At 40.3% G+C, this 9,934-nt stretch overlaps 1 protein-coding gene across 1 annotated transcript in view; it reads left to right on the top strand.

Annotated features, from left to right (window-relative positions):
• TAOK3 (TAO kinase 3) overlaps positions 1-6,207 on the top strand; it is a 148,670-nt gene extending 142,463 nt beyond the window's left edge. The window contains exons 20-21 of the mRNA XM_006754140.2: positions 3,628-3,810; positions 4,861-6,207. Coding sequence (XP_006754203.1) covers positions 3,628-3,810; positions 4,861-5,022 — 345 coding nt within the window. The 3' untranslated portion in view covers positions 5,023-6,207. The remainder of the gene's footprint in view (positions 1-3,627; positions 3,811-4,860) is intronic.
• Positions 6,208-9,934: the final 3,727 nt, after the last annotated feature.

The following is a 9,934-nucleotide window of genomic DNA, read 5'->3' as shown; positions in this document are numbered from 1 at the left end:
GCTAGGTCATGTAAGGGCTTGCAAACTTTCTTAGAAAGATAAACACTTTCTAAAGTGTTTATCTTTATCCTAGAAGCAATGGGAAGCCACTAATGAGTATTAAGGAGGGGACTAATGCCAGATTTGCATTTTTTGAACAATCACTCTGGTGATATGTGGAGAATGTCCTGAGAGATGGCAAGGGCAAATATATAGGATATGGGCATGAGGGAGTGGTGGCTAGCCAGAGAGGGATCATTGGGATGAAGGAGAAGTGACTAAATTTGAGAGATAGGCAACAGGTGGATTTGAAAGCACTTAGAAACAGATTGAATGTGGAGAGTGAGGTATTAAGGATGACACCAAGTGTCTAGTTTGAACAAAATGGTAGATGGTACTACCACTTACCTATGTGGTTAAAAAATAATAACAGGGAAGTGGAGCAGATTGGGATAGTGGGAAGGGAAATATGATTAATATTTGTTATGTTGAGCTTGATGGCCTGGGAAACATCCAGGTGAAGACGATAAGCTAGCATGGACCTCAGAAGAGAAGTCTAAAATAGAGGTACAGATGTGGGAGCTATTTGCATGTAGATAGTAATTGGAGTCTTTGGAATAGATGAGATTCCTTAGGAAGTGAGATTAGAGGAAGAAGAGTGCCCACAACAAAGCCCTGAGAAACACCCATATTTAATGGTCCAGGAAGGTAGTGTGTACCTGGAAAAGGAGAGGAGAGAGGGAAAAACTAAGAGGGTGTGTGGTATCAGAAGACAAGAGAAAGAAAGATTTCAGGAAAAAGGGGGAAATCCATAATATCAAATGCTGCTTGGGAAGAGCCTTCATTAGTGACCTTGATGTGAGCAAGTAAGTAGAGGAGTAGGGTCAGAATGAGGAGTGCAAGATGGGTGTGCAGAGGTGCTGAAGGGAAGGAGAGGGGGAGAGAGTTGATAGGGACACAAAGGTTGAGAGGATTTTCGTCTTGTTCATCTTTGTACTCTCAGCATCTGCATCGATGCCTGGCACACAACAGTGCTCACCAAATGCTTGTTGTAGAAGATGGGAGATAATGTGTCAGGAATATAGGTTCAAGATTGCCCTTGGATAAAAGGAAGGAGAGAAAAACAGATGATCATTACAGCAGTCCTTACTGACTGCTTACCATGTGCCAGGCACTGTTCTAAGAATTTTCTAAGTGTTATTTCATTTTTGTGAAACTCCTTTGAAGTCATTACTGTCTCAACCCTAATTTACCTCTAAGGAAACTAAGGTTTACTGAAATAGAGCCACTTGCTTAGGGCAGGAGTTGGCAAACTTTCTCTGTAAAGGGGCAGGTAGTAAATATTTCAGGCTTTGTAGACCACAGGGTCTGTGTCACAACTGCTCAACTCTGTGATTGTAGTACAAAAGCAGCCATAGACAATACAAACTGAATGAGCATGTCTGTGTTCCAACAAAACTTTATTTACAAAAACAGGCAGCAATGCAGGTTTAGCCCTTGAGCTGTAGTGTGCCAACGCCTGACTTAGGGTCACATGACTAACTGGAGCAGGAGCTAAGATTTGACCTGTTTTCAGGTGAGCTTATAAGCCTGTATGCTTGGCCACTACTACGTTATGCTGCCTCTATCACATTCTTTTCTTCAGTTTAATTCACTCTACAAAACAGACATGATATTTACCTCTACTTTTACTTATAAAACGTTGTGATGGATTTTGTATGTGCAGCTTTTAGGGGATCAATAGCAAATACTGGAATATCCTCCGATTTTTAGACTGGCACTTTTGTAGAGTCAGAGCTGGTATAGAATAACATAGTTACTGACATTAATAGTAGAATGCCAGAAATAAGAGGAGCTGGCGGTGTTTCTCCAGTGCCCACAGGAGAAGCCTCTCCCCCACTTGGCCAGGGCTTATAGCAATTAACACAGACGAGTAGAAATGAACAGATTTTCATTCCCTTTATGGGTAAGGGACCTGCCATATCAGGAGGGAATTGATAACAACCTCATTGGGTCAGTAAACCCTTTGGCATTTAGCTGTAAGGCTGTTCCTGCTGCAGATTGACTGCTTTTGTCTAGTATTTCTTCTGCCTTTGTTTCTCACTGAGAAAATGAGGAGAGATCCTCTGTAGTGGGTTTCAGGGAAAGCTTACTAAGATGAATTATTGGAAAGCACCTTGGAAATATTATTTATTTTGTATTTATTTGCTATATAGTATATTTCTCCAAAAATACTTAAGAAGGTACTATGCAAATAACTTTCTAAAACTATTCTAATAATATTTCAGAGAGTCATTTCTTAATCAACATATTGAGATATATTGGTAATTGTCTTGTTCATCTTTGTATTCTCAACATTGTACAGATAGGGAAGGAAGCATAAGGTGAATGATAACTATCTTGCAAAGTGGTCTATGTGTATGGATACGTGCTGATAAACTCAGTAGAAATGTCTAATTCAAGGGTTCTAATCTCAGAGTTCCCAGCTGAACTGAGGGCTTGTCAAATCTAGACAAAACCAAGCCTGGGACAGGAGGGTCGTCATCCCTAAACAGACTCCTGCTCATGGCCCCAAACTATGCTCACCAAAAGGTTGTCATTTCTGCTGGCTGGCTTGGCCCATTCCCCACACAGGATCGGTATCATCGTGCACAACAAACACGAAGTTCAGATGCTACAGGGAAGCGAGAAACTGTCAGGCTGGTTTATACTCTGATTTTATTGCTTCAAACCAGAATATGCCCCTTACGATTATCAAGGATACCTTCTGTGGGGAAGAGATTTTGAGCCACTTGAGTTTTAGATTGGCTGGCCAGCAGGGTAACATATAGCCAACCACAGGGACCAACATTACTTGCTAGGAGCATAACAGCACTATGGTGTATTCCTCAAGTGGACTCATTATATGTTTTTAGACATCAGGTTATCTAAATGTATTATGATTTTAGGATTAAAGATATCTAAATATGGAAATGTTAGTCAAAACCAAAATAACAATAACAACTATTTATTGAATAGTTGGTATACATCAAGGACTATGCCTTAAGATTTTATATGAATTCTTTAATCTTCACACCAATCTTAGACACTTGTTGTTTAGAACTTGTTATTTTCCTGAGATGAAAGAGAGAGAGAGAGGAAAGGAAGGAAGGAAGGAAGGAAGGAAGGAAGGAAGGAAGGAAGGAAGGAAGGGAAAGAATAAAGACTGGGAGAGGTTAAGTAACTTGCCAAGGTGACACACCTAGGTGAATGGTGCAGCTAGAGTTTAGGTTCAGGAGTCTGCCTCCAAAGCCCAAGTTTAATCACTGGAGTGTGTAGCATTCCTGACTCCTGCTGGTGTGGTTTTTCTTAAGAATGTTTTTGTGTGTATTTTTTAAGAAATAATGTTTTTTTAAATTGTTTTATTGCTTAAAGTATTACAAAGAGTATTACATATGTCAGAATGTTTTAAGAAAGAATGTTTTAAAGATGTGTTTTTAGAAGTGTGTAGCCCCATTGGGTAGAGTGTACTATTTTTGATTCCTAACTCTGGATGTACCCAGGGCATCTCTCTTTTTTTTTCTGAGAGGCCTGTTACAATCTGAACATCTTCCCATAGTTATTACATGCTATAAGCTAGATTACAGCGTATGTCTTCTGTGCCCACAGTTACGGCTAGATGAGGCTCAAGAAGCAGAATGCCAGGCCTTGAGGCTACAGCTCCAGCAGGAAATGGAGCTGCTCAATGCCTATCAGAGCAAAATCAAGATGCAAACAGAGGCACAACATGAACGTGAGCTCCAGAAGCTAGAGCAGAGGGTGTCTCTGCGCAGAGCACATCTTGAGCAGAAGGTATGAGTGTTCCTACGGGTCCTAAGCAGCTGGGTGGAGGATGGGGCACAGCCTAGGAAACTGCCATTCATTGAGCCCTGCCTATGTACTGGGGGATTAGAGCAGACACTGTTCACTTATTACCTGCTTCTACACTCCTAGTACCGGAGAGGTAGGCATAATCTCCATTCTACAGGCAGGATACTAAGGCTCAACATGGTTAGGTTACTTATATAAATCTGATCTCAGAGCCTAAGCTCTTTCGATTACTCTGCTAGGAATCCCCCACCTTCCCAGCAAGAGGAATACATGGGTTACTGGGTAGTTGATATGACATGTAAAAGGCACTGCGAGCTGATAGCATGGCTGCTAAATGGCATGAGGAAGCCAAGTGCAGATTTGGCTTTCATTTTTAGCTATTTCTAAATGAAAAGAAATCACCAGCAAGGCTCTTTAAAAAAATTGAAATGAAGAGAGGCTGATATTTCCATGCATAATAAATGTTATCTGAATTGAAATATTCATTGCTTTAAATATTGCTGAGGGATATGAAGTAGAAAAGATTTCATAAAGCACCTCCAAGCTGTGTTGACCATTTATTTGCTTAACCAGTTATTTGTACTTTCTTCTGCTACTTCCCTCAGACCAACGTAAAGACTATCGTCCCAACTCCTGTTCTAGAACTAAATTGCTGATGACCCAGGGAGCACTTGGCTCTCTATGGGACAGCAGCACAGTCTAATTGTGCTCGAGTGTCTTTTACCTTCTCCTGAGTTTTCTCCCGCTGAGACAGGACACTGACCTCCATCAGCCCAGCTGCTTAGCTTGCTAGAATGGCAGAGCTATACCCCCAGGTGGCCCCAAACATGTTTATTCTTGTGAGCAAGTTTTAGATGTAATGGATTAGATACAAGACATATACCACAGGACCCTCCCGCCTGTCCCCATCTAGTTTCTTCTGAGTTCCTGTGGGTCTGTGTGTCATATGTGTGGGTGTATGTGCACGTGTGCATGTGGGTGCCTGTTGAGAGATCCTTTCTATTAACAATCTGCTCATTGTGCTTATTTCAGATTGAAGAAGAGCTGGCTGCCCTTCAGAAGGAACGCAGCGAGAGAATAAAGTATCTATTGGAAAGGCAAGAGCGAGAGATTGAAACTTTTGACATGGAGAGCCTCAGAATGGGATTTGGGAATTTGGTTACATTAGATTTTCCTAAGGAGGACTATAGATGAGATTAAATTTTTTTGCCATTTACAAAAAAAAATAAAACAGAAAAAAATTCAGACCCTGCAAAACCACATTCCCCATTTTAACGGGCGTTGCTCTCACTCTCTCTCTCTCTTACTCTTACTGACATCGTGTCGGACTAGTGCCTGTTTATTCTTACTCCATCAGGGGCCCCTTCCTCCCCCCGTGTCACTTTCAGTGCTGGCCAAAACGTGGCCACCTCTTCTACTCATAGTACACGTCACAGTATTGATGTGATTTAAAACGTTTCAGTGAAAACTTCGGAGACAGTTTTTAAAAAACCAATAAACCAACAACAAATGTGGATGTATATTGCTCTAAGCAATCACTCATTACCACCAATCTGTGAAAGTAAAGCAAAAAAATAATAATAAATGCCAAGGGGGAGAGAGACACAATATCCGCAGCCTTACACCTTAACTAGCTGCTGCATTATTTTATTTTATTTTATTTTTTTGGTATTTATTCATCAGGAATTAAAAAAAAACAAAGTTTTATTAAAGATTGAAAATTTGATACATTTTACAGAAACTAATTGTGATGTACATATCAGTGGTGACATATTATTACTTTTTTGGGGATGGGGGTGGGGGGTGGGGTGAAGAGATCTTGTGATTTTTAAGAACCTGCTGGCAAGAGTTGAACTTGTCTTCAGCATATCCTGATTGTATCATAATCATTTTCTGCTGTTGCAGAGGATGTGAATACGCTTAAGGAGCTCACAGAATCCCAGTAGCACAAATTGGGCTTTGGCAAATCGTGTATTTTGTGTATAGAAGGAATTTAAGGAGAGGTATTACTTATTTTCATATTGTATTTTAACTGTTTCTCTGATCAAATTTTTTTACTTCCTCCTCCTATTCTTCCCCACCTCCCTCCTTTTTCCAATTCAGTATTTGGAGTTCAACACTGTCTCTCAATCAGATCATCTTGATCTTTTTCTTTATTTCCCTTCCCCTCCCAAAGTCCCATATCTTCTTGGTCATAAATATTGCATTATTCACACTTTCAAACTGTGTATTTTCTTACAATAAAAAATGATGAAAAAAAAAAGGCTTTACTTCTTTTGCATGCACTTTAAAAAACAAACATTTTTCAGGTTCCAAGGAAGAGCATGATAACTGTCAGAGCTTTTAATTATATTTGTAAATAAAAGTGTTCATCACATCGCCTTGCTGTGTTATTGTAGCAGGAAGTTTCCCTTCTAGGTTTACCGGTTCATAACGGAGATGGAGAGCCACCTCCACAAACCGTTCTCCATCGCCCTGGTTGCTCTGAGAAGAGCCATTCAAGATCCTCAGGTAAAGCTGTGTCTTCCAAGTTCTTCTCTGGGACTGAAAATAACGTGGCACTATTTGAAGTGGTCAATGGCACCTTTTTGTCCTTAAAAATGGAAAAAGACACATATGTACACGCACGCACACACCAATGTGCCAGTCGTGCACAGAAGTACGTATTACTGAGGAGAGAAATTGGGCACCCTTAAAGAAAGGCATGCTATGAAGAAAACATCATAGCCAGATATTTGAAATGATCCCACTATAATAGACCCCCACCTCATATTCTGCTTTTATTAGAATAACTAGAGGCCCGGTGCATGAATTTGTGCAAGGGGCTCGGCCCCCACCGCCGTGGCGGCTGCCTCTGCCCCCACTGCCACGGCTTCATCCAAAGGTCGTCCGGCCTAATTAGCATATTATGCTTTTATTTTAGGTTTTATGTGCACAACAATGAGGTAGTAAAACATATATAACTTATAGGATATGGCTTTGGGGGTTAAGACAATCTCAGTAAGATCTCATATTCATAGGGTTCAAAGTCCTGGACATTGAAAATCTAACTTGAGCATGATGACCTGAAGATGACTCTTATATTCTACAGGACATTCAGCCATCACGGACACATGTGACCAGTCATGTTCACTATAATAAGCTACAGCAGAGAGGTATACTAAAAACATACAAAGTATGTATCCACGTGGATTAACCCCAATCATAAAGCCATTACTAGTCATCACCTGGTTTCCTAAGCAGCTTAGTTCATTGAAATTTCTATGTTGGGTGCACAGAAAATAATAAAGGGAAGGCTGGAAAGAAGACTCATGACCCACAAAAAATAGATAACCTGTATTTCCTGCTTATGCTTACCATGTGATGGGACACTGAGCATTTTACAGATGAGGAAATAAGCTCAGACCAGCATAAGTGGTGGTGGTGGAGACTGGACACCTGATTTCAGAACACACCCTCCTAAGCATAGGTCATCCTGTCAATCAGAATATTAAGTCTTCAATAAGGCAGAAAGGCTTCATGAAATCTATTTCATCCATTTGAAAAATGCCTAGCTAGCTTGTATAAAGGCCTTATGTCTATGAGATGACAGGTGCTGATCTTTATGAAATTTCCCTTTTCACAAGTTTGTCAGTGATGTGTTCCAAGGTAGAGTTACCAGAAGGAAGGAAGACCAGAAGGAAGACATGTGGGTCCCTGCTCTTAACTCCTGGGACACACTGAGTCAACTCTAGTACCTTCACGAGGAGGCAGAATAGACAAGGACCAGAATGGCAGTGGAGAACAGGTATGAAAGCGTTTCTGTGATAGCAACAGAGAGCCTGTGTCCTATAATTTCAGCATACACCAAACTCCCCTGAGTTAAAAAGAAAATAATGATTGCAGATTCATCATACATGTTAGTAAGGGCTGCATACCTTTGATTTGCAGTGATTCATTCAATGATATTTACTGAGTACCTTATATGTCAGGTGCCAGGCCAAATGTATCTCAAACAGGTAAAGATCCTTGCCCTAATAGAGCTTACAGTGGGGGCGGGAGGAAACTGAAAACACAGTAATTATACTAAATGATCTAACATGGTAATAAGTGCTATAGCTGAAGGAAAAAGTAGGTAAAGGGGATTGGAAGTGCCAGGATCAGCATACTCTCATTCAAGAAGTATTTATTGAGCACCTACTGTGTGCCTGGGAGTGTGGCAGTAAAGATGGATGGGGTCACCCTGCTGGAGCTCATGGTTTAAATCTCTACTGAAACAAGTAAATCAGCAGTAGACTAAGTTAATCAACAGTGGAGTAAGATGAGGCATGACAATGGAAGGACTGGGTGCTAGCAAGATTGTGAAGGAGCTGCAACAATTAGTCACAGAGGGTATCAGAGAATGCTTACCAGTGATGTCTAATGAACCGAGCCAGTTTATTTCTTGAATTTATCATCCTCTGCAATGATCTGTTTATATAGCGATTGAAAAAGAGTATTCCTGGGCAACTGAAAGCATGCCCCTGTAAAAACTCCATATACCCTCTGATTCTAATTTAGTAATATGTTTTGCCATAGAAATGACAGGATATAAAAATCACATTTTTATTGTTCCAGTTTAGCCGAGCAGTGTAGATCCTTCCTGCTAATTACAATGAAAAAACACTAGATAAACTGAAGACACTGAAGAATAAAAGCAGGTGGATTGTGGAAAAGCAAAACCATTCTCAGATGAAGAAAAATTGAGAATTAATTGCCAACAGACAATCTACAAGAAATGCTAAAGCAATTCTTCCTATTGAAGGGAAATGATACCAAAAGAAAACTTGAATCTCTGGAATGAAGAGCAACCAATGGTAAGTATCTAGATAAATGTAAGACTTTCCTCCCTTATATTCTCTGAACTATTTTGAAATACTGCCATGCTTCTAAATTTTACATGAAGTGCTACAATTTGTATTCTAAGCAGATTGAAAAAGTAGTTATGTATATTGTAACTCCAATTACCAAAAAAGAAAAGCCAAAGAGGTAATAGGCCCAAATCCAATAGATAAATTCCAATATTCAAATAATCCTAAGAAGGCAGGGAAGGGACTACAGAGACACCAAGAAAAAGAGGGGCAAACAAAACAATAAAGTGCTAGAACTAAATCTCACCCTAGCAATAATTACATTAAGCATTAGCAGTCTCTAAACAGTCCACTTAAAAGGCAGAGATTGGTTCTCCTTGCCTTCAGGAAGGGTCCAGTTTAATAGAAGAGATAAAATTAAATTTAAAATTACACATACATGTTACAATTGTAACGTTGCCTTAGCATAGCTAAGAGAACCTAGCCTAGTCAGGGAAGGATTCCCGGAAGGTCAGTTAAGAGCTACTGAGAGAGTGAAAGGAATGTTATCCAAGAAAGTGGGGGGTAGAAGGGAGAATCACAGGCAGCATTTGTAAAGGACCAAATCTGGAAGTAGCCTGGCATGTTCAAGGAACTGAGAGGAAGCCAGCAAGTTTGGAGTTTAATGAGAAGACAAGTGGCAGGAAGCTAGAGAGGCTAATGGGGGTGAAATCATATAGTCTGACAGGTCATGTTGAGGACCTGGTCTACATCCCAGAGCAACTGAAAACTGAAGAGTTTTAAGTAGACAATATAAGAACAGAAGTCCCTTGCTCCCTGATCAAGAGGATCTAGGCCATGTACTATGAATGTTTAAGTATTAGAGAGATATCAATCCCGTGTTTCTGAGATCTGGTCTCGCTTATTAGTCAGGGTTTAATGAGGGCCTTCTAGATTAGTCATGTTTACATATGTTCTGCCATGAAGTCAGAATGATGAGCAGTTGCCAAGGTTCCAGAGTTGTGTTAGAAATACTGGGGTCTGGAGGGGCTGCTAAAGCTGCACTATGATACAGAGTAGACTCCTGTGGTCTTCATTCTAGACCCTTATAAACACGCTTTTGGCAAATTTGTGACCAGACAGGAAGCAGCCTTGAAGAAAGTGACTGTAGACTGTGTTTCTGTCTGTCAATCAGGTCAAGTTAATCATTTACATGTATTCATTCACTTAATCTCAAGAAAAAATCATTGTTTTCCAACAACCCTGTGAGGTAAATATGACCGAATGCTTCTCCCCAC

This window comes from Myotis davidii, unplaced genomic scaffold (assembly GCF_000327345.1).
Source record: "Myotis davidii unplaced genomic scaffold, ASM32734v1 scaffold1330, whole genome shotgun sequence".
Classification (NCBI taxonomy): domain Eukaryota; kingdom Metazoa; phylum Chordata; class Mammalia; order Chiroptera; family Vespertilionidae; genus Myotis; species Myotis davidii.
The sequence above is the reverse complement of the archived record's forward strand: the minus strand, read 5'-3'. Positions and strand labels throughout refer to the sequence as shown.